Source organism: Mustelus asterias, chromosome 10, assembly GCF_964213995.1.
Source record: "Mustelus asterias chromosome 10, sMusAst1.hap1.1, whole genome shotgun sequence".
Classification (NCBI taxonomy): Eukaryota; Metazoa; Chordata; class Chondrichthyes; order Carcharhiniformes; family Triakidae; genus Mustelus; species Mustelus asterias.
The window spans coordinates 97872671-97897255 of record NC_135810.1 but is presented as its reverse complement, the minus strand read 5'-3'; the positions used below and the strand labels follow the sequence as shown (position 1 = coordinate 97897255).

At 44.1% G+C, this 24585-nt stretch overlaps 1 protein-coding gene across 4 annotated transcripts; it reads left to right on the top strand.

The window, feature by feature from the left end:
- The first annotated feature begins 2431 nt into the window (after positions 1–2431).
- Positions 2432–22449, top strand: smad9 (SMAD family member 9). Of its 4 annotated transcripts, none has more exons than XM_078222268.1 (7): positions 2432–2824; positions 7661–8235; positions 13220–13480; positions 15762–15875; positions 18125–18346; positions 20118–20374; positions 22190–22449. In XM_078222268.1, the coding sequence occupies exons 2-7, from the start codon at positions 7908–7910 to the stop codon at positions 22331–22333; spliced, it is 1326 nt and encodes a 441-aa protein (XP_078078394.1). In that variant the 5' UTR covers positions 2432–2824; positions 7661–7907; the 3' UTR covers positions 22334–22449. The 4 variants fall into 4 exon arrangements, with proteins under 4 accessions (XP_078078394.1, XP_078078393.1, XP_078078396.1 ...); XM_078222267.1 differs by having other exon boundaries at positions 2437–2824; positions 7661–8310; XM_078222270.1 differs by lacking the exon at positions 20118–20374 and having other exon boundaries at positions 2471–2824; positions 7661–8310; positions 22190–22444.
- The last annotated feature ends 2136 nt before the right edge of the window (positions 22450–24585 follow it).

Sequence of the window (24585 nt, the reverse complement as noted above, 5' to 3'; positions counted from 1 at the left end):
GGTATTGATAGAGTGGATTCTCAGAGGCTTTTACCCAGGACTGAAATGGTTGTCACGAGAGGCCACAGGTTTAGGGTGCTGGGGAGTAGGTATAGAGGAGATGTTAGGGGTAAGTTTTTCACTCAGAGGGTGGTGGGTGCGTGGAATCGGCTGCCGGTAGTGGTGGTGGAAGCGAATTCGATTGAGTCTTTTAAGAGACTTTTGGATAGGTTCATGGAGGTTAGTAAGATAGAGGGTTATAGATGAGCCTAGAAGGTAAGGAAATTGTTCGGCGCAACTTGTGGGCCGAAAGGCCTGTTTGTGCTGTAGCTTTTCTATGTTTCTATATAAGATTATGAAGGGAATAGATAAGATAGAAGCAGGGAAATTGTTTCCACTGGCGGGTGAAACTAGAACTAGGGGGCATGGCCTCAAAATAAGGGGAAGCAGATTTAGGACTGAGTTGAGGAGGAACTTCTCCACACAAAGGGTTGTGAATCTGTGGAATTCCCTGCCCAGTGAAGCAGCTGAGGCTACCTCCCTGAATGTTTTTAAGGCAAGGTTAGATAAATTTTTGAACAGTAAAGGAATTAAGGGTTATGGTGAGCAGGTGGGTAAGTGGAGCTGAGTCCATGAAAAGATCCGCCATGATCTTATTGAATGGCGGAGCAGGCTCGAGGGGCCAGATGGCCTACTCCTGCTCCTAGTTCTTATGTTCTTATGTTCTCCCGCAGTCCAAAAATGTGCAGGTGGATTGGCCGTGCTAATTTGTTACTTAGTGTCAGGGAACTAGCAGGGTCAATATGTGGGGCTACAGGGATAGGAACTGGGTGGGATTGTGGTCGGTGCAAACTTGATGGGCTGAATGGCCTCCTTCTGCAGTGTAGGGATTCTATGATTCCTTCTGGGCTGGCAGTATGAGACTTGGTGTACATCACCCCTGCTGAAAAGAGAAATCACATGTGGCACAGTCCTAATTATTAGATAGGAAATAATGGCAGCAGCATTTTCAACTCTTATTTCAGACCTCCAGCATCTGCAGCCCTTTGCTTTTATTTTCAAGGCTTGGCTACTATTCAGAGTTAAGGGTGAAATGAGCATCTTGGCGCCAACAGGGAAATCAAGCTTTTTGAGGTCAGCATTAGTGACGAAGGAAGCTTAAGTGTTCCATCTGGGGTCAGAGCAGATAGTGAGCCCAAGAAGGGTTTAGGGCAGCACAATGGCACAGTGGTTAGCACTGCTGTCTCACAGCGCCAGGAACCCGGGTTCGATTCCTGGCTTGGGTCACTGACTGTGTGGAGTTTGCACGTTCTTCCCATGTCTGCATGGGTTTTCTCCGGGTGCTCCGGTTTCCTCCCACAGTCTAAAAGACGTGCTGGTTAGGTGCATTGGCCATGCAAAATTCTCCCTTAGTGTACCCGAACAGTCTGGCGTCTAGGGGATTTTCACAGTAATTTCATTACAGTGTTAATGCAAGCCTACCTGTGACACTGGTAAATAAACTTTAAAAATAAACTTAAAAGGATAATAACTAAAGACTTGCCAAAGACAGGTAGAAACTGCACTTTGAGGAACTGGTTTCAAAAGGCAAGATTTCCATTGCTATTGAAGAGCATGGAGGAGATGAAGATGCTTTAATCCAACCATTGCGGATTGGTGGGTTTTGGCACAAATGTGATATGTAAAGCTCATGATTTCTCAGACAAATGGGTTGTTTGGCATTGGGAATGAGAGCACATGGAAATCAATTAGCCCACAGATCAATTAACACATTTAAAAAGGACCGAGATAGTCTAGAAAGAATGGGCCATGAAATCTTGCTTCATTCTTACTTTAGAAATTTCAATTGCAATTGGAGGTCAGTGGGCACAGATGTTAACACAATTTGAGGTATGCAGGTATGTGGAACTGAACTTCCCTTGGAGCGACACCTGCCCTGACTGCATCTATAATATCCAAACATCACTCAGGAGTAATGTGCCCCTGACTGACTGACTGGTGTGAGTGTCATGGTTTGATGCCAACACTATTTGCATATAGCAGATTTGTGGGGAGAGCGTAGTTATACTGGCCATTCACACCGCTGTAGAGGTCAGATCAGTTGTTTTCAAGCTGAGGCGTGTACTGTACTGCGATTTGCAGGCTTCTTGTGCCGTGTGCCAGATTGAAGGCTATTTCGTCTTAAAGGTGGCTTTCACATCCTTGATACGAGAGAAAAGAAAAATGCATTTGAGACAACTTCTCCAAGTTGTGTCTCTGTACAGATGAGACTGGGCTGGCACCAGCAGCATAATGCTGCACTTTTGACCCTGACATGATGATTATGTCAGTGCTATGCTGGTGCCAAAATCCCAGTGTGTAGGAATGGTCTAAGGCTGCATGTTTCCTGACGCTGACTCTTGCGAAAGCAAACCTGTGGCTGAGATTCAAACGTTAAGCCTTTGAGTCTGGCACCCTGGCTGCCTTTCGATTAGCAGCACCGTGACTCGCTGACTTGGCTGTGAGTGTCACTTAGTAACTGTGTGACTGTGGCCCCCTGATTGGCATCCTCTTAGCCTGCTCCTTGTGAAAAGGTCTGTGAGACTCAGACTGACTGTCTCTCTGGCACTTCACTCACTCTGACTCCACGGGCTGCGACAGCGGTGCTCTGTGACTGCGAATGTGTCTGCCTGGGTGTGAGGAGTCAGCTTTACCCTCACCCTCGCGGATTTCCCCTCGCTCTAGCACACTCACCTCTGCTTTTTGGTCACTTGTAGTGAAGCCTCTCTTTAATCTGCCCTTGCCCTCCATGAGATATTCACACGGGCGGCGCTGAATGGGATCCTCGGGCATTTCAGAAGGACCAGTAAGTCGAACTTCGAATGCATTTTTTTATGTGAAGAGTGTTAAATACTTTTGCTCGCATTCATTTCTCATTATCGATTCTGAACTCAGAGTTACTGGTGCCAGTCATGATGGATACATGTTTTTAAAAAAAATATTTTGTCGAACGAGTTAAACTTAATCCATCAAAATATTTAAAAAGTATATAAAATCACCTAGGTTTTAGCATCACAACAGAATAATTGTGAGGAGTTGGAATCCTGGATGTCACCAGCCAGTAGTGGAAGAGAGCGAGAGAGATATGGACAGGCAGAAGAGATTCACCTGTTGGCCAATTTTTTTTAAAGAAGACTTGGTTTAAAATCTCCGCGGTCTTGTGTGGGGAACTCTCTCATATTTCAGGGAAGCTTCGGAGGGTTTAATGGAACCTCTCAGAGGTCAATTCCTGGCCTTGGGGGCTAAATCTGTCCGCCAGTTACAAACTACAGCCCAACATCAATAAAGAGCTTTTTATTCTTTCCTGGGGTGTGGGCATCTCGAATTACCCTTGAATGGAGTATTTCAGAGGACAGTTAAGAGTCAACCATTGGGTCTGGATTAAGTCAGTAGGTCAGACTGGGTAAGGATGGCAAATTTCCTTCCTAAAGGACATTAGTGAACCAGATGGAGTTTTAAGGATTATGGAGCATTCTCATCCGTTTTGGCTGCCCCCAAATGTTTGTCACCATCCTCGGTCTGCGCCACAGTGATGTGCAAGCCGTGATCCTGACCAGCGGATCCACCACAGACCCAATTCACATTCCGACTGAGTGAAGCAAGGCAGTGTCATTGCCCTGACACTCTTCTCAATCTTCCTTGCTCCATCCCGCCCTCAGCAAGTTCCTCACTGGAGTGGAGCTAAACTACAGAACAAACGCAAATCTGTTCAACCTCCACTGCATGCCGAATCCAAGGTCGTCCCATCCTCTGTCATTGAACTCCATTTTGCACTCGATACCTGTGTCTGCACACATTCGGAGGCTGAGCTCCAAGCTCAGCACCTTCACTGAGAATATGGACCTTGCACTAAACATCCAGAAGATAAAAGTCCGCTACCACCTTGCCCCCGCCATACGCACTGTCCCCCAGTTATCAAAATCCACGATGAGGCTTTGGACAACATGGAGCACTTTCCATACCTTGGGAGCGTTCAACACCACCTGCAGTGTGCCAACCTAGCCTTTGGTTGCCTGAGGAAAAAGTGTTTGAAGATCAGGACCTCAGACCCACCATCAAGCTCATTGTCTTCAAAGCTGTAGGGATAGCCACCTTCCTATATGGCTCAGAGATGTGGACTAAGTACAGCAGATACCTCAAAACCTCAGAGAAGTACCACCCCCCAGTGCAACCTCCTCATGATCCTGCAAATCCACTGGCAGAATAGACGCACCAATGTCAGTGTCCTCACTCAGACTAACATCCCCAGCATCGAAGCATTAACCATCCTCGATCGGCTCCGCTGGGAGGGCCCCATCACCCGCACGCCTGACAAAAGTCTCCTGAAACAAGCGCTCGACTTGGAGCTTCGACACAGCAAGCGAGCCCTAGGAGGGCAGAGAAAATGTGTCAAGTTCATCCTCAAAGCCTCTTTGAAAAAAATGTAACATCCCCCCGACCCCTGGGAATCCCTGGTCCAAGACTGGTCCAAAATGGAGGACGAGCATCTGGGAAGGAATGGAACACCTTGAGTTTCATCCCCCCCCAGAGCAAGCTGAAACCAACTCCTGACAGCAAAAGGGGCATGTGGCAACCGGGCAACCCATCTCACCCACTCCTCCAACCACTGCCTGCCTCACCTGTGACAGAGACAGTAGGCCACACATTGGACTCCTCAGTCACCTAAGAACTATTATTTTGTGTGGAAGCAAGTCATCCTTGACCCAGAGGGACTGCCTTTAGGATGATTGATGATAGTTGTGGTCACCATTACTGAGATGGTATCTCACCCAGCTGCCATGGTGGGATTGTTCTCAGAACATTAGTCTAGACTAGACCCTGAATATTGCTAATCCAGTGACATTACCACTATCTCCCCCATCCTTCCATAATACACCATATTATATAACTGGTGTTGATGGTGTGATATCAGCTTCTTACTAATACAAAGATTGATTGGTTTTGTAAAGCGGTTTTCATCCTCATCTATGTTCCATATATTGAAAAAGGGCATTTTCAAATGAGTTTGTAAATTGTAGTTGTTTTAGGTAGCAGTAAAGATCAGCAATCTTACAGTCTTCCACTTCAAACTCTTTTTCCTTTGTCCCCTCCACCCTTACCTCGGTCAACAAATGTGAAGAGCTTTTGGACTTCTTTCTCACTAATGTTGAAACCATCTGTTCCGCCGGTGCTTTTATCCCTCCCATCTGGTCTTGAAAAACTACCACCCCATTTCCAACCTTGCATTCCTCTCCAAAATCCTTGTTGCTTCTGAAATCCATTCCCATTTCCTCACAACTCCATGTTGGCTCTGGTCTCCTTATTTAAGGGAAGGTGTAAATGCATTGGAAACAGTTCAGAGAAGGTTTCTGAGATTATTACCAGGAATTGGTGGGTTGTCTTATGAGGAAAGGTTGGAGAGGTTAGGCTTGTATCCACTAGAGTTTAGAAGAGTAAGAGGCGACTTGATCAAAACCTTTAAGATCTTGAGGGGCCTTGACAGGGTGGACGCGGAGAGGATTCTAGAGAATCTAGAATTAGGGGTTACCATTTAAAAATAGGGGTTGCTGATTTAAGACAGAAATGAGGAGAATTTTTTGCCTCTCAGAGGATCGTGAGTCTCTGGAATGCCCTTCTTCAAAAGGCAGTGGAAACAGAGTCTTAAGGTAGAGCTAGATAGATTAACAAGGGGGTGAAAAGTTATCAGGGGGAGGGAGGATTATGATGTTGAAGCTACAATCAGATCAGCTGTGATCTTATTGAATAGTGGAGCAGACTTGAGGGGCCGAATGGCCTACTCCTGCTCCTAATTTGTATGCACGTATGAAACTCCCCAATCAGATTTCTGCTCCAGCCAAAGCATTGAAAGATCCCTGATTGAAGCCACGAATTACATCCTCTGTGGCTGTGGTGCCATGATTACCAATCTCTCCAAGATGCTCAAATCCTAATTTTAGAATTTTTGACTTGTTTTCAAATAACTTTCTCCTGGCTTCTCTCAATCCTTTCTCAGTCATTTCCTCCAATTCTAAGCCCATGCATGCTCAGCATGCAGAGCCGTGGTTTCGTTAGTCATCTGAGTCAGAGACTGCGGGCTCAAGTCCACCTCCAGAGATTTATGCACAAAAATCTAGGCTGACACCTCAGGGAGCACTTTACTGTGAGGGCTGCTGCCTTTGGATGAGATTTTAAACCGAGGCCCTTTCTGCTCTCACTGGGTGGGTAGAAGGTCCCATGGCATTTGATAAACAGCAGAGAGTTACCCTCAGTATCCTGACCAATCCGTCACTGAAACTGATTACCTGGTTATTATGACATAGCACTCAGTGGAAGCTTGATGTGCACACATTGGCTGCCATTACAACAGTAACTGCATAACAAAAATACTTTATTGGCTGGTAAGCTGTATGGACAGCCTTCAATGCACCAAACCGTATTGCAACTTAAAATGCAGAATTTGCAGGTCAGTGTGAGATGGCAGCAAGTTTGATCAAAGATTTTCACTGATTGGGCCGCTCTTTACCATAATGGCAGAGAATCTCCTCCATTCCTGTGATTGGATAATTTTTCCATGGCTCTGATTTGATTTCATTTGGTTTATTATTGTCACATATATCTATGATACAACCAGAAAGAATGCTTTCCATGGTGCAACTCCGACTTAGTGATAGAGTGGTTTCAGTGCCAAGGTGGATGCTGGGTAAATAACTCCCCATTCCCCTGAAATATTTTTTTCAGTGCATAGAATGCTCATTTCGAAACTAAGGACACCTACAAAAGAAGAACGACTGGCGCCAGTCCTCAATGCATGGGTGGCACGGTGGCACAGTGGTTAGCACTGCTGCTTCACAGTGCCAGGGTTCAATTTTGGCCTTGGGTCACTGTCTGTGTGGAGTTTGCAGGTTCTTCCCGTGTCTGCGTGGGTTTCCTTTGGGTGCTGCAGTTTCCTCCCACAGTCCAAAGATGTGCAGGTTGGGTGCATTAGCCATGCTAAATTGTCCCTTAGTGTCTCAAGATGAGTAGGTTAGGGGGATTAGCGATGTAAATAAAAGGGGTTACAGGGATAAGGCCTGGGTGGGATGCTCTGTCGGAAAGTGGGTGCAGACTTGATTGGCCAAATGGCCTCCTTCTGCACAGTAGGGATTCTATGATTCTATGATCTGTAATTTACAGATTTTGCTTCATATGCTTTCAGACTCTCGAGTTGTTTTTGTGCTAACATCATTCCCTAGCCATCTCTAACTGCAGAAACAGTGCAGTAAGCAGACATTGCAAAGGTTATTCATGAGTCTTCTCAATCTTGCCTAAGATGTGCTGATCCTCAGGTTAAATCACCACCAGTCAGCTCTCTCCCTCAAAGTGGAGAGCAGCCTATGGTCATCTGGGACTATGGCGATTTTTAATCACATATTACACATTGTGCCAATGAAATTTTGCCACTTCAGTCTTGGCTGAATGTGCGCGAGTGGATATGTATGTTCATGTATGTGTGTACATATGTATATACATCCTTACACTGTAAATTAGTTCCGGGAAGAAGGGGTTGCTTTGCATTTCATAGCAATTATTGTAGCATTGAAATGTAAACTGATACAATGATGTGGTCTAATAGGATAGTCAATAGCTATCTGATCTTTAACGTGGTTCTGTATTGTTCCAACAGGTGAAATTAATAGCAGCTGGTATCTGACTACAGAAGAAAGGCATTCATTTTTGGAAGCGTCTCAAATTTTCCCAGTGGTCAGCTATACATTCAGAACATTGAAGAGATTCGCTGTGGCTGACCTCCAAATATCACTGGAACTTTATCCCGAATGGTTATCACACTCCACGGGCTTTGGAGGCCTCAATGATGACATTTCTTTCACATTTCCTAACTGTTTAAAAAAAGCGCCTCCTCTGTGCTTTCAATGATGACTATGGTTAGCTTGTTTTCCTTCACAAGCCCCGCGGTGAAGAGACTCCTGGGGTGGAAACAAGGAGACGAGGAGGAGAAATGGGCCGAAAAGGCTGTGGACTCACTGGTGAAAAAACTGAAGAAAAAGAAAGGGGCGATGGAGGAACTGGAGAAAGCCCTCAGTGCACCGGGACAGCTCAGTAAATGTGTCACCATTCCAAGATCCTTGGATGGGAGATTACAAGTGTCTCACCGTAAAGGTTTACCCCATGTAATTTACTGCAGGGTATGGCGATGGCCGGATCTACAGTCCCACCATGAGTTAAAACCGCTCGAGTATTGTGAGTTCCCATTTGGCTCAAAGCAGAAAGAAGTATGCATTAACCCTTATCATTACAGGAGGGTAGAAATGCCAGGTATGTCTATCGCGGTAGTTCCTTTAATCCAGTTCCCATCCTGACCTACAGATTTAACTCCAAGTATAATGAAACCTGACTTAACAATTACACAATACAATCGCAAGCCCATAACCTAATGGAAGCAAAAACGCACCCTCTTTAAAAAGCTCTTTCATTGGGTACTGGCCTGTCTTTTTCTCAAGCCTGCCATCTTGGAGTATTACCTCGCTAATCTAGGATTCACGCAAACATTGGGGGAATTGGTTGTGTGATTGTTTGATTTCCTACAATCAATGTATATTCATGTTAAAGGCCTGCAGGTAGAAAGTGCCCACAACTGAAAGTATGTAGGACGGCGCGGTGGCACAGTGGTTAGCAGCAGGGAACCGGGTTCGATTCCCAGCTTGGGTCACTGTGTACAGTTTGCACGTTCTCCCTGTGTCTGCGTGAGTTTCCTCCGGGTGCTTCGGTTTCCTCCCACAGTGCAAAAGGCATGCTGGTTAGGTGCATTGGCCATGCTAAATTTTCCCTCAGTGTACTCGAACAGGCGCTGGAGTGTGGCGACTAGGGGATTTTCACAATAACTTTATTGCAGTATTAAAGTAACCTTACTTGTGACACTAATAAATAATAAATAAATGAAGTATAATAATTTAAATTAAAGCTAAACCTGGTCAGTCATCCTGTTTAATATCATTTGCAACCTGAAAATAAATGATGTCTTGAACTTATGTTGACATGTCTCCAAATGCCATCTGGTAGATACCAAGAGCGATCCTAATGTGATTGATTCTCAAATGCCTCAGGGATGGGCAATAAATGCCGGCCCAGCCAGCAATGCCCACATCCCATGAACGAATAAATAAATTTTTGTTGCAAAGAATGACAATTAAGTATTAAGTCATGTTCCTGTTAAATTCAATGTGCAATAAATATTGCTTGTGCCATGTTGTCATTATTTTGCACCCAAAGATTTATTGCACCTGAGCATTTAATTAATAGCATCCAGACTTGGAAGTTTATGTGTACCGGAGTTAAAGCATTGATGGAGCAATTGTTTTGGTATTGTGTATGAAAAGAACGTCTCTGGAAAAATCTGCTGAGTAAGCTATTAGCAAAACCTTGTATGTGCGGTAGTGTATTTAGTAATTTCTTGCAACTACAATTCAACGTAATCTTTTCAAATGGTTTTTTGAAGGTGATTCTAAGTGGTAAAAGCACGACCAAAACCTGTCAGGTTTAACATGAGCTTAGCAACACGTTTGACTGCTAAAGATTCAATTTACTCTCGCCCATTTCACTGTTCTTTTAGTGAATCGCTTTTCAGCCTTTTGGCTAAGGTCAAGTGTAGTTTTTCTGTGCTGCACTTGGTTGAAGTCATGAGGTTACACTGAGGCTTCAGTTGAAGCAATTTTTTAAAGCGGCATCTTGGCCTTTTGGCTAAGATGAAAATGAGATCAAGCCATGGAGGAGGTGCAATGTCTGCTCCAATCAGCTTGGATCAGGTAGATCAAGCCCAAGACAGGAAGTGAGAGCCCTGTCTTGTCAGCTTGGATCTGGAATGTTTCACTTGCTGAGACTTTGAATTGGACTTTGATTGGATTGAATTGATATATAAACAAAAAAAAATTGGATGAATCCATCACCTTTTTCTTGATGTTTCTGTAAGTTTACTTGTTGACAGCAGTGGGGCGAAGCAGATTTAACCAATGGCTATGGAGCTTGTTTCAGGCCAATGAGCAAAACTGCTTGGAGTGAGTGGGGATAGAAGACCACAGAACCAAGTTAAGATTGCAGTAATTTGATTATTCTGGGGTGGGATAGGGAAATTGCATGTGCTCAAATTTAAAGTGAAGTTTCAACAAACTTCCCTTCTGTCACTTTGACCAATGCCAAGCAAGCACCGAGCAAATATTTCCTGAGGAATGCACCCTGGCTTTCCATAGTCATTTGGAAGAAAGCAGCTGTATTTTACATACCCCTGCTAGGTGTGTTTTGGGCGGTTTGGGGATGTAAAATAGGGCAGATGCCCATCTCAGTACCTTCCTGTCCACTCCTGAGGGGCAAAACCAGCTGCCTGCCCACCATATTCAAGTAAGTAATCAAGGGTCAATTAGACTTGCAAACCAGCCAATTGACCCTGATAATGTGTTGCCCATGCTATAAAATGTTCCAATGGGCATCCTCGATGGCCAGCCCCGATCATCCTCCTCCCTCCCTCCCTTCCCGAATGCTCCAAGTGCAGGGTGGTAGCAGGTCCCCCGCACCCCCCGCCCAATAGGCTACTGCCTTCCTAGTGTGCTCTGTCCCCTCTGGCCCCGTAAGAAGTCTAACAACACCAGGTTAAAGTCCAACAGGTTTATTTGGTAGCAAAAGCCACTAGCTTTCAGAACAGGCTGTTCCTTCGTCAGGTGGGTGGGAGTTCTGATCACAAACAGGGCACAAAGACACAAACTCAATTTACAAGTCTTAAAGGTACAGACAATGTGAGTGGAGGGAGCATTAAGCACAGGTTAAAGAGATGTGTATTGTCTCCAGACAGGACAGCTAGTGAGATTTTGCACATCCAGACAAGTTGTGGGCCCTCTGGCCCCACCAGTGGCAGTGCCCATTGCCCCCCATTGCCTCCGACCTCACGGGGTGGGCTCAATGGCCTCTGTCCCCACCAATGGGGTCGGGACCCCCTGTTCCCCATTAGTGCAGAGCAGTTGTAAACCCCACTGGAGGGAACCACTCCCGGCATGGCAGGAGACACTAGCAGGCCTGGGGAATGCTGTCCCGGGCCCGTTAATCAAATGGAAATTCTAATTTCAATATGATAATCACTCCACACCGATTTCCGGCACGGAGCTGATTGCGCTAAAAAAAGTGCTTGGGTGACTCTGGTCGTGAACCTTGCAAAAGGCCCCCTCCCCGCTGGTCTCTCCCGGCCTGCTCAAGCAGCGCAGCGGGTTGGGAGAATCCCGGCTGATATTCTTATTCAATTTTATGCTATTCAGTTTTAGAAACATTATAGAAATCTTAGCGGATCCAGTGTGACCATTGTGGCTTATATGCTTATAATTTGGAAAAACATCAAAGGATGTTAAGTCATTAAATGATTAATTATTTCTCTGATAAAAAAACTGGTAATTCTGCGCAGTTAGCATAATAAATAACTTGTTCTTTTAAGAGCTAATTTCAATCTCTCTTGTGTTGAAATTATGTGCAGTGCTTCATAGCCAGAGATACTATCATGTGTACTTAATTCATGAATGTGTGCACAATGATTAAAACTGATAAATGACTGAGGATGCCACAGGTAAATGTCAATTTTGTAAAGGCGCACTTAATGCTCAAGGCTGCTAAGAGAGAGGAATAATTGTATGGAATACTCTAGGATAATTTAAATTCATTTCTGATATTATCTTATTCAAGTTGCCGATCTAGCAACCTGAGTTGTTTTTCCTTATTAAAAAAGCACTTTGTCAGATATCCCCTGGAAATAGAATTACTCAGAAATGTCCTTAATGTTCACCTACAATTGACCACGGCGCCCCTGAAATAGGAGAAGGATCTGCTACGGGTTCCCATCCTTGATCATTACACAATGATCCCCTCAGCTCTGATGGTGATGTCTTCAACAGTTAGATATCCTGCTAACATTTTCAACTTGAATCCCGGGCGACCCAGGATTTCTGGAATGGGCTGCCTAGGAGAGTGGTGGAAGCGGGATACCTCACATCCTTTAAAAAGTACCTAGATGAGTACTTGGCATGCCATAACATTCAAGGCTATGGGCCAAGTGCTAGCAAGTGGGATTAGGTGGGCAGGCCAGGGCATTTCATGAGTCGGTGCAGACTCGATGGGCCGAAGGGCCTCTTCTGCACTGTAGTATTCTGTGATTCTGCGAATGGGAACAGGATAGGAGAAGAGGAGAGAAGATTGGAGGTACATGAACGAGCATGGCTGTTTAAACAAATATATTTAAGAAACGTTGCTCAGAAATTGACATGGGAGCAAGCAGGCACGCCAGAACTGTCTACTTAATAGTCGAGGAGAGCTTATAACAAACAACTTGGCCACTGAATAAATAACCACCTTTCAGCATCACTGCCAGGACTGAAACTGTAACAGTTTTATTGACCCAGTGTCAACTGCCAACAGATTCAGAGTTAGACGAAGGAATTACTTTCTAGCACATCTTCCTTAAAGAATTGGGCATGTTTGATGAAAGGGAGGATCAGTTTGCAAAGATAAAAAATATTACAATTAACGTTGTGAACCAGATGGAACTAAATTCTCCCTCAGTGTACCCGAACAGGAGCTAGAGTGTGGCAACTGGGGGATTTTCACAGTAATTTCATTGCAGTGTTAATGTAAGCCTACTTGTGACATTAATAAATAAACTTTAAACAAGTTTTGAATCAGCCATGCAAATTTTAAATATTACAAATTGATGTGTTTTGTTCGAGCACAGGTACAGAATTTGGATAGTCAGAAGCTTTTTCCCAGGGTGGAAGAGTCAATCACTAGGGGGCATAGGTTTAAGGTGCGAGGGGCACGGTTTAAAAGAGATGTACGAGGCATTTTTTACACAGAGAGTGGTGGGTGCCTGGAACTCGTTACCGGGGGAGGTAGTGGAAGCGGACACGGTAGTGACTTTTAAGGAGCGTCTTGACAAGTACATGAATGAGATGGAAATAGAGGGATATGGTCCCCGGAAGGGTAGGGGCTTTCAGTTAAGTCGGGCAGCATGGTCGGTACAGGCTTGGAAGGCCGAAGGGCCTGTTCCTGTGCTGTAATTTTCTTTGTTCTTTGTTCTTTGTTCTAAAACCAAAAATTATTGGTAACCTCCTACTAGTTGTAATTACTTTTAAATGATTTTGTTGTGATAAAAAATGATGTTCAAGCTCTGTTGGCCGTCTGAACCTGTCTTCTCTTGCAGTGCTGCCACCTGTACTTGTGCCACGTCATAGTGAGTTCAACCCACAACACAGTCTACTTGTCAAGTTTCGCAATGTGCCTCTGCCACCTCAGAATGAACCTTTGATGCCACACAATGTTACCTTCCCAAGCTCTTTCCATCAACAAATAAATCCTCCCTACCCTCCTTCATCCAACAACGCTTTCCCCCAGACTCCAACCAACATCAACTATCCCAGTTCTCCTGGCAGTTCTGGTTCAAGGAGCCCATACCAACTCACAGGTAGTATTTCAACTAATATTCAGAGAAAAAACTTATGTTTTATAGTATTTGTCATGATGTTAGGATGTCTCAGTAAAGGAAATGCCTTTGAAGATAAGATGTTTTAAGGATCCTTAAGGAAATAAGAAAAGATGTTTCAGGAATTCTGGTGCAAGCCTTCTAGAATTTACTAGACAAAGGCCAATTTTACTCTTTGTTTGAAAAAAGGTATCAAAATGACCCAAGAAAGTACAGACCAATAAGTTTGACATCGATTATGGGTAAAGTTATGGAAATCCATAAGATCATGGAGCATCTGGTTGGAAATAAAATCACAATAGATAACCATGGGGCGGCACGGTGGCACAGTGGTTAGCATTGCTCCCTTACAGTGCCAGGAACCCGGGTTCAATTCCAGCCTCGGGTGACTGTGTGGAGTTTGCATATTCTTCCCTTGTCTGTGTGGGTTTCATCCAGGTGCTCCGGCTTCCTCACACAGTCCAAAGATGTGTAGGTTAGGTGGATTGGCCATACTAAATTGTCCATTAGTGTTCCAAGATATATAGGTTAGGAGGATTAGTGGGGTAAACCCGTGGGGTTATGGGCTAAGTCTGGGTAAGAGTCAGTGCAGAGTCAACAGGCCGAATGGCCTCCTTCTGCACTGTAGAGATTTTATGATTCAATGATGGATTCATGAATAGAAGGTCGTTCCAATCTAAGTTACTTTTTTTGAGAGTGGGACAAAAGAACTTGGTAAGAGTGAGGTAGTGGACGTGGATTTCAATAAGACTGCTGATACACTACCTCTTAAAAAGCTAGTACTGAAAATAAATAAAGTGGTGTTCAGTGGATGTGTAGCTGGTTGACTATCAGAAGCAGAAGATAAGAGTACAGGGAGTGTCTTCAGCTTTGTTTACTAACTTTATAAATGGTTTGCAGCAAAGATTCGCAAGCAAAATGGCTAAGTATGCAGATATTACAGAGCTAATGAAGGTAATAGATGCCAAAACTGAGCTGGATAAACTGCAGGGAGATTTGCAAATTCTTGGGTATCGGGCAGATAGATGACAGATCAAACTGAATGGAGAGAAATGCAAAGTCTCCATGTGGGGACAGAAAATTCATGAAGGGACCAGCACTTGAATGAAAAGAAAATAATGCGTATGGAAAATGCCTCACAGCACCAGCGACCCCGGTTCAATTTCAGCCTTGGGTCACTGTCTGTGTGGAGTTTGCACATTGTGCAACGTGGGTTTCGTGAGTTCCTCCGGATGCTCCGGTTTCCTCCCACAGTCCAAAGTTGTGCAGGTTAGGTGGATTGGCCACGTTAAGTTGCCTCTTGATGTCCAGGGGTATGTGGGTTGAATGGATCGGCTGTGGTAAATGGTTGAGGTGGTGGCGTGGGGTGGGGTGGTGGGGAGAGGGGGATTGCTCTTGCAGAGAGTCAGTGCAGACTTGATGAGCTGGATGGTCTCTTCCTGCACTATAGGGATTCTATGGTTCGATTACTTTAAATCTATTCACAACTGGTTGGTGACCACTCCATTGAGGAAAATAGATCCTCCTTATCCAGTGTTTATCTCGGACACTCATAATTTTGTACACCTCAATAAAAACTCCCCATCAGCCTCCTCTGTTGCTAAGAAATCAGTGCCAGTCTATTCAGTTTTTCCTCAAAGCTAAATTTCTCCATTCCTAGCAATACCCTTTTACAGCGGTCTCCAAATTTCCAGCCGGATGTGGCCCGCGGGCCGTAGTTTGGAGACCCCTGCCCTATAACATCCCCTCTGTACCTTCTCTAATGTGATTGCATCTTGCCTGTAATGTGGTGACCAGTATTCTCCTCAGTACTGTTACTGTGGCCAGTACTATCATAACCTCCCAACTTTTATTATCCATCCCTCGCCTGATACGGAAAAGTTTCCCACATGCCTCCTTAATATTTTTTCAGAAGGTAACATTTTGGGACACAGCATGAGTAATCGGAGCCATGACATGTGGTGAGTGTAGCGTGCTTCTGAAGAACAGGTGTCATTGGTCAAAACCCTGGAGCACTCTTTCCATCATGTCTGGATCTGCCATTTCTCAAAAACGCCACTATAATTGTATCAGGATGGATCGTGGTCCGTCTCTTTGTTTAGCCATTCCTATGTTTGATCTAACAAGGCCGTTACTTTAGCTGTTACTGAACCTGCATATATTTTTAAAGGATCAATCTAGAATAATTGTTTGTATGCCTCATCTGATTGAACGAGTAACAGGCAACTTCTCCACAGCTAATATCAACCATGTCTATTTGCAGCCAAGACACCGCTGCCTCTGTATGGACCCACGGACAAACCGGTGGTGCGGGATGTTCAGCCTATGGATACCTCAAGCGACTCCTCATTTGGTCCAGAATTGGCTGAGAGTAAAGGTGAGCTGACACAGCAATTTTGTGGCACTGCTGATTATTAAAATGTCGGCAGCAGTAAATCGATCTACAGCTGCAGAGTGTTACCCAACAATACTGCCGTTGGAGTCACATTGTCTGAGTGTCACACATGACTAATCTGGTATAACCATTTACTGTAATTATATAGTTAGTCGTATTAGGTGAATGTAAAATATAGTCTTAAAGTTCAGGACAGTTGTGGAATACACAGTAAATCATTTTACAATGAGTTTACACAACTACTTCTTGCCATTTGAAATGAATGCAGTGTGTGATCATGTCTGCTACTGTCTTGCCTATTATGCTTCAGTTTGTTTTTAATGTGGTTAGCACTGCTGCCTCACAGTGCCAGGGACCCGGTTCGATTCCCGGCTTGGGTCACTGTCTGCGTGGAGTTTGCACGTTCTCCTCGTGTCTGCGTGGGTTTCCTCTGGGTGCTCCGGTTTCCTCCCACAGTCCAAAGACGTGCTGGTTAGGTGCACTGGCCATGCTAAATTCACCCTCAGTGTACCCAAACAGGTGCCGGAGTGTGGCGACTGAGAGATTTTCACAGTAACTTCATTGCAGTGTGAATGTAAGCCTACTTGTGACTAATAAATAAACTTTGTAAACTTTGTAATGGTATATCTGTGGAGGAGAAATTTTCCAGTTTACATTGGTTGCATTCAACATTTCAGTATTTTTATGCTGTTTCTTCATTCTTTCGATGCCTTATTTATGCCTTTCCATTGGAGAAATGTATCTAAATACTGTTTTATTAATTAGATATTAATTTCAGCTGTGCATTTGATTGGCACAAGCGCTGTGCCATTAAAGGTTGATAAATGAGGGGAACCATTGTGATTTACACAGTGATGAACAGTTTCTTATATATGGTGTGATTCAAAATTTCAGTATAAACTAACTTGTATCTTAAACACAGAACTCTGCAGATCAAGAAGGACACAGTTTTGACCATTGATCTGTACTGACTTCACTAATCTCAGCAACAATTGATGTCAGACTCCCCTCGCTCACAGGGAAAGGAAAAAGTTAAATAGGGTGTCAGTTCCTAACCCCGATCAAGCCAACTGTATTGGAAAGTGCATTGATGTTGTGGCTTCCACACCTCCGAGCCATTAACTAGAACCATACATAAAAAGGGACTGCTTAAGCAATGTATTGAAAAGACTAATGCCATGACATAGGCATATAAATCAGCGTGTTGACAAAATGAGGGAGAAATAAAGTGGAGGGGGAGGGGAGGGGGGGGGCGTCTCTATGGTGATGTGACCGATATAAATTTAATGTGAATCAGCAGCTGACCAAATCACCTGGTAACTCAGAATCATTGAATCCCTACAGTGTAGGAGCCCATTCGACCCATAATTCTGCACCGACTCTCTGACAGAGCATCTTACCCAGGCCTTGACCTAACCCCCGCTAACCTACACATCTTGGGACACTAAAGGGGGCAATTTAGCAGGGCCAATCTGCCTGATCTGCACATCTTTGGTCTGTGGGAGGAAACCGGAGCACCCGGAGGAAACCCCACACAGACATGGGGAGAACGTGCAAACACCACACAGACAGTCACCCGAGGCTGGAATTGAATCCGGGTCCCTGGCGCTCTGAGGCAGCAGTGCTAACCACTGTGCCACCATGTCGCCCTTCTTCCAGACTATTGGTTTTCAGGTGGGCACTGTAGCATCATGTAAGGGGGTTTGAAACAACTGCAAGATCCTGTCAAATTATTTAGACTCAGTGCAGAAGGAGGCCATTCGGCCCATCGAGTCGGCACTGACCACAATCCCACCCAGGCCCTATCCACACAACCACATGCATTTACCCTAGCTAGTCCGCCTGACACTAAGGGGCAATTTAGCATGGCAAATCCACCTAACCCGCACATCTTTGGACTGTGGGAGGAAACTGGAGCACCCAGAGGAAACCCACGCAGACATGGGGAGAATGTGCAAACTTAACACAGACAGTGACCCAAGCTGGGAATTGAACCTGGGTCCCCGGCGCTGTGAGGCAGCAATGCTAACCGCTATGCTTCTGCGCCGCCCAGTTAAATAACTGAAGAAAGAATTGAAGAATGTCCTTGGCTATAATGCTAATTTACACTCAGAAAGGTTTGGGACACTTGCTTTTATTTTAATATTATTTTTTGTTGCTGTAATGTCAGTAAGCACAGATGAAATTTTAGTAGAGATGGTGTCAAACCTTGTCAATTGATTTCCTTGCAGATTTACAGCCTGTCTGCTATGAAGAACCAGACCACTGGTGCTCTATCGTCTATTATGAGTTAAACAATAGAGTTGGGGAGGCTTTTCATGCATCAGCAACAAGTTTACTGGTTGACGGATTTACAGATCCTTCCAATAATAAGAACAGGTTCTGCCTTGGGCTCCTGTCAAATGTAAATCGAAATTCTACGATTGAAAACACCAGAAGGCACATTGGCAAAGGTCAGATCCATAAATAAATGCATTTTCTCTTTAAAAGGTTATGTGTTATTTAACCTAAGAACTTTTAGCTTTTCCCTTTCAAATCTCTGGGAAAAGTACATGACACCTTCCCACAGTAAGTTGCGGAGGTCAGGAATTTCTCGGGGCAGCTGGGCAAAGGGAATACAGAAAAGCCGAGAAAGGTAACACAAAGAGGTTCACATCCAAACTTAATGGCAGCTTAGTTTAACAATGTGTGCCTTGGATAACACACTGAAATGTAACACATTTAACTGTGCAGTTATAACTAGTGCTTCAGGCTGTATTAAAACCTTTCACATAAGATTAATTACTTCAAGTTGCAGTGACTGTTACCATGGAAGTGAACATGGCATTAACTGTGCACACAGCTATACCTCACGGAGAGCAATGAAGTGAATGTGTTTGGTACTGGTGACTGCGGGCGGGCGTTGAGAAAATTCACCCTTCCTCCTCAAATAAAGCCAAGGGATCTTTAACATCCACCTGAATAGGCAGTTGAGTTTAAACTCTCATTTGCGTCATTGATTTTGATTGTTGAGCACATTATAAGACTTAAAACAGAATTGCATTAATGCACTGCTGCTTTATGATACTAGTTATAGGATCACAGAATCCCTACAGTGCAGAAGGAGGCCATTCAGCCCATCAAGTCTGCACCGACAACAATCCCACCCAGGCCCTATCCCCGTAACCCCAAGTTTTTACCCTGCAAATTCCCCAACACTAAGGGACAATTTAGCATGGCCAATCCACCTAACCTGCACATCTTTGGAGTGTGGGAGGAAACCAAAGCACCCGGACGAAACCCTCGCAGACACGGGGAGAATGTGCAAACTCCACACAGACAGTGACCCAAGGCAGGGATCAAACCTGGGTTTCTGGCATTGTGAGGCAGCAGTGCTAACCACTGTGCCGCCCTTGTGCCATAGTGTCGCACTATAAAAATAAATATTTAATTAAGAGATTGGATCCTCATAAGTGATATATTGGTCAGAATTCGCTGGCTGTTCATTTCCCACCATCACTGCCAGCAAGGACAGAGAATTTGGCACTCAGCCAAATCTCTGTTCACTGCAGTGGGATGGGAGAATGCAGGCTGTGAATGAGGTTGGAGAATCTAATCCATTATTCTTTGGGTCATGGTAATAGAACTGCAATACAGTGATACAGTCAGGTGGCAGAGCATGTTCATAAACTGGTGATCAGTCATGATATGGGATTTTATGTGAGAAACCTTAAGTGGAGCCTAAGACCAGAAGATGTGCAATCTGCCAATAAAATGAAAGGTAGATTTTTCCATGTTCAATTTTTCTCCAGATTACAAATGGAGAACTGCTTCTGATGCTTTTAATATGAGCTTGGGATATGGGCAGGGCTGGCCAGGCTGCATTTATTGCCATCTCTTGTAGACCTGAGAAGATGGTGGCGAGTGTTCTTCACGAACTGCTGCAGTCCTTGTAGCCAATGTGTTCCCTCCAGACTTTTGGAAAGGAAGTGGGAGTGCTACTTCCGACACCATGTATTCATCATACTGGTGATATGTGACCAGGTTCATTAGTAGGGCTTGTTGGTTCTAACTGATCCTGTTTGGCTGGAAATTCTAGATAATTTGAAGGTATCTACTCTAAAGAAAAATAAAGTATGTTTAAAAAATTCCTTTAGGAGGTCTCATAATATTAATTTATTCTTAATCAGAAGATTCCTTAGGCAAGCAGACAAAATAAACTCTTGACAAAAAAAAACTTTTCAGGTGTCCACCTGTACTACGTTGGAGGTGAGGTTTATGCCGAGTGCTTGAGTGACGGCAGCATCTTTGTTCAGAGTCGCAACTGCAATTATCAACATGGCTTTCATCCAACCACTGTTTGCAAGATTCCCAGCGGCTGCAGCCTCAAGATATTCAACAACCAACTCTTTGCCCAGCTCTTAGCTCAATCCGTAAATCATGGATTTGAGGTGGTCTACGAATTGACGAAAATGTGCACAATTCGCATGAGCTTTGTGAAGGCAAGTACTTGAGTGTCATTATGGAGAAAAGGTTTTGTGCTGCACACAGTTGATGAAATCCAATATCCAAAACATTAGTTGTGTCAATAAAGGCATATTCCACGACTGTTAATGCAAGATGTTATTCGTGCCGCCAAAAAATGTTCAACTTATGCCACATTTTTACTTTCCAGAAATCATAGTTGTAAATAACAATAGTGATCTATAATCTTTTTTTTCAAAGATTTTTCTTTGCGAGCTGTTGTCTGCTGAACTATTTAAAATAGTAAATATTTTAAATATTGTTTAACACGCTTGGGGAGTAGAAACTGAGTAATCTTTTGGAACTCAGAATATAAAAACCTTTCCAACTTGCAGTAGTTATATAAAATATAAGCTTACATTAAACTTCTGAAGCCTCAGTCAGAGACGCTGTACTTTTTGGAGATCAGATCCACAGCTCCTTAACAAAAAATATTCAAGTAAAGTAAAGTTTATTTATTAGTGTCACAAGTAGGCTTACATTATCACTGCAATGAAGTTACTGTGAAAATCCCCTAGTCGCCACATTCCGGTGCTTATTCGGATACACTGAGGGAGAATTTAGCATGGCCAATGCACCTAACCAGCACATCTTTCGGACTGTGGGAGGAAACCGGAGCACCCGGAGGAAACCCACACAGACATGGGGAGAACATGCAAACTCCACACAGACAGTGACCCAAGCCGGGAACCAAACCTGGGTCCCCATCACTGTGAGGCAGCAGTGCTAATGAAAATCAAACTTTTGAGGGTCGAACTTTAGATTTCACACCTCCTTCCCCACTTCCCCTAATCCCCAAAAAAGATAGAAATGGCAGAGTGCCAGTACTGACTAGCTAAAGCCAGCATCCAGTTTGAATTCAAGTCACATTTGACTGCTGTCAGTGAGCTGTGGGCAACCCAGTGCTGTTGTAGGAGAGCAGGAAGTTGGCTGCCACTCACACCGGGTCCTGATTCTCAACATGGGGCTGGCAGCAAGGTGTGGTATTTTTCTAGATCCAGAAAGTGTAGGATCCTCTATCAGCTGATGTGGAGTCCAGGAAGGGAAGCTGGGGTGGTCATCGATTTAGTGGGAATAGGGTCGAGGGAGGAGGAGGCAGATCTCATGGGCAAAATGAGCTTGGAGGGAGCATGTGGAGAGAGAAAAGACAAATTTAGAGAAAATGCAAGGTCAAGATGGGGTAGTAGAGGAAGTTTGGCTTTCTGAGCCAGCACAAAGGAGAGATGCAGTGGGGCAACTAACCAGATAGTCTCAATCTTAGTCACCAACAAGACCTTGAACTACACACTTGTTAATGGAGGTTAGCCTGGAGAAGGAAAGGAAGAGGAAATGAAGGAGAAGGATGCTAGTGGGGAAAAGAAGCACATGAACCATCTTTGCATTCTAGAATTACTCCTGGAGCAATTTTATCTGAGGAGAATTGGACCTGATGGTGCTTCATGTGGTCAAGCCAGAGCTAGCAATGATGGGAAAAATGATGGTGTAATATAATAGTCCACCAGCATTAGAACATTTGATACAAGCTGTCACCTAACGTTGTCCATAAGTTGAATTCATATCATTGGGGTGTTTGGAGGCGAGTTATCTCCTAGCAGGAATGGAAGAGATTCCTTGTGCAAATTAATTTCCATTTCTCCACTTGACTGATTCAAGAAAGTCATTGTTAGGAGCCTTATAACAGGATGTCTGTCTGTCCTCCCTGTGGGGAAATAGGGCATGGCTCTAAAGACTTTGTAAAGAAATCAAAATACTGCATATTGTAAGACTGACACTGTTTTTAAAAATCATTTCAGGGCTGGGGAGCAGAGTATCATCGCCAAGACGTTACAAGCACTCCCTGCTGGGTAGAGATTCATCTGCATGGGCCACTGCAATGGCTGGACAAAGTTCTAACCCAGATGGGTTCACCTCATAATCCCATCTCTTCAGTCTCTTAATATTATTATGCATTATCTTCGATATTAACCCTCCCCCAAAATAAAAATTGGCAAAGGCTAGAACGAACACATACAACTGATGAGGTATTTCTCGGTTTTACGTGAGTTATTTTGTAAAATGATAGCATATTACATTTGTTTTATTATTCCTAATGTTTAACATGACGTTCTGCCAATAAGGGTCTCACAATTTTCCATGTGGAAAATAAGCAGTTTTTAGTGAGAATGATTAGTTTAGTTGAGCTTATTCAAGAGATGCTTTGACTTTTTGGTAGTGGTTACATAAAATTATAGAATCTCTGCAGTGCAGACAGAGGCCATTCAGCCCTTTGAGCCTGCACCAACCACAGTCCCACACAGGCCCCATCCCTATTACCCCATATTTACCCTGCTAATCCCATTGACATTAAGGGGCAATTTAGCATGGCCAATCCACCTAACCTGCACATTTTTGGAGTATGGGAAGAAACTGGAGCACCCAGAAGAAATCCATGCAGACACAGGGAGAACATGCAACTCCACACAGACAGTGACCCAAGGCTGGAATGGAACCCGGGTCCCTGGCGCTGTGAGGCAGCAATGCACTGTGCCACCATGCCGCTCTGTTACAGTTGTCATTCATAGGCTACATTTGCTCACGTATAGAATATCTTAACTGTATTGTAAACAGCTGGGGGAAAAAGCATTGCAGGGTGCATGGTGGCACAGTGGTTAGCACTGCTGCCTCACAATGCCAGGGACCTGGGTTTAATTCCAGCCTCAGGTCACTGTCTGTGTGGAGTTTTCACATTCTCCCCGTGTCTGCGTGAGTTTCCTCCGGGTGCTCCAGTTTCCTCCCACAGTCACAGTGTGGGTTAGGTTGATTGGCCATGCTAAATTGCCCCTTGTGTCCCGGGATGCACAGGTTAGAGGGATTAGCAGGGTAAATATGTGGGGTTACGGGAATCGGGCCTGAATGGATTGTTGTCAGTGCAGACTCGATGGGCCGAATGACCCCCTTCTACACAGCAGGGATTGTATGTCTTTAAAGTTTCAGTGAAAAACAGGAAACTCTGAATAAAATAGTACATTTTCACAAGTATTTAATGATGTGACAAACTGAAGTACAAATTCAATGCTTTTAAAACATAATCTTGTATAATATAACAGCTTAACCTAACAGTTTTAAATTTCAGATTCCATATGTCAAATATATTTTGATTGCATTTGAATACTTCTAGATCTTTAAGTTCCTTAATTGAAGAAGCATATCTCCTTCCTGTTCATAACGAGTACCAGGCTAAAGTGGTTGCTGAACTTTGTTAGGTCCTGCAAAGAAACCGACCTTTTCAAAATACTGCACTCTATTAGTGGGTCTGCTCTTTCAGTACAAAATGTTGTTGTACCTTGTTCAATTTAGCTATGTGTACCATCAATCCAATAAACGGTTAATATTCCAGTTAAAAGTCTGAAACTAGTGTAAGCTTATGCAGAGATGTGCTGCTGTGATATTGACCAGCAGTTTGTCGTCCCTAGCACATTTAGGAAATACCATACCGTATATTTACAACATATGTTAAAGTTAAAGTTTATTTATTATTAGTCACAAGTAAGGCTTACATTAACACTGCAATGAAGTTACTGCGAAATTCCCCTAGTCGCCATAGTCTGGCGCCTGTTCGGGTCAATCCACCTAACCAGCATGTGCTCCAGAATGTGGGAGGAAACTGGAGCACCCGGAGGAAACCCACGCAGACACGGGGAGAACGTGCAAACTCCACACAGACAGTGACCCAAGCCGGGAATTGAACCCGGGTCCTTGGCACTGTGAAGCAGCAGTGCTAATCACTATGCTACTGTGCCGCCCTCTTATGTGCTAAGAATATTTAGGAGCAGAATGTCATTGCTCCACTTAGTTTCCACTTCGATGACAAAATTGTTTTTTTGAATGAAAATTTTTTTAAAGTTAAATTTATTTCTTAGTGTCACAAGTAGGCTTACATTAACACTGCAATGAAGTTACTGTGAAAATCTGCTAGTCGCCACACTCCGGCACCTGTTCAGGTACACTGAGGGAGAATTTAGCATGGCCAATGCACTTAACCCGCACATCTTTTGGCCTGTGAGAGAAAACCGGAACACCCGGAGGAAACCCGCACAGACACAGGGAGAATGTGCAAACTCCGCACAGACAATAACCCAAGCCGGGAATTGAACCTGGGTCCTTGGTACTGTGAGGCAGCAGTGCTAACCACTGTGCCACTGTGAATGTT

Excerpts from the sequence above, each read along its gene's own strand:
- smad9 (XM_078222267.1), top strand. The coding sequence starts at position 7,908 with ATGATGACTATGGTTAGCTTGTTTTCCTTCACAAGCCCCGCGGTGAAG. Across the intron at positions 15,876-18,124 it reads AGAATTGGCTGAGAGTAAAG|ATTTACAGCCTGTCTGCTAT; the intron begins GTGAGCTGACAC and ends ATTTCCTTGCAG. Across the intron at positions 18,347-20,117 it reads CAGAAGGCACATTGGCAAAG|GTGTCCACCTGTACTACGTT; the intron begins GTCAGATCCATA and ends AAAACTTTTCAG.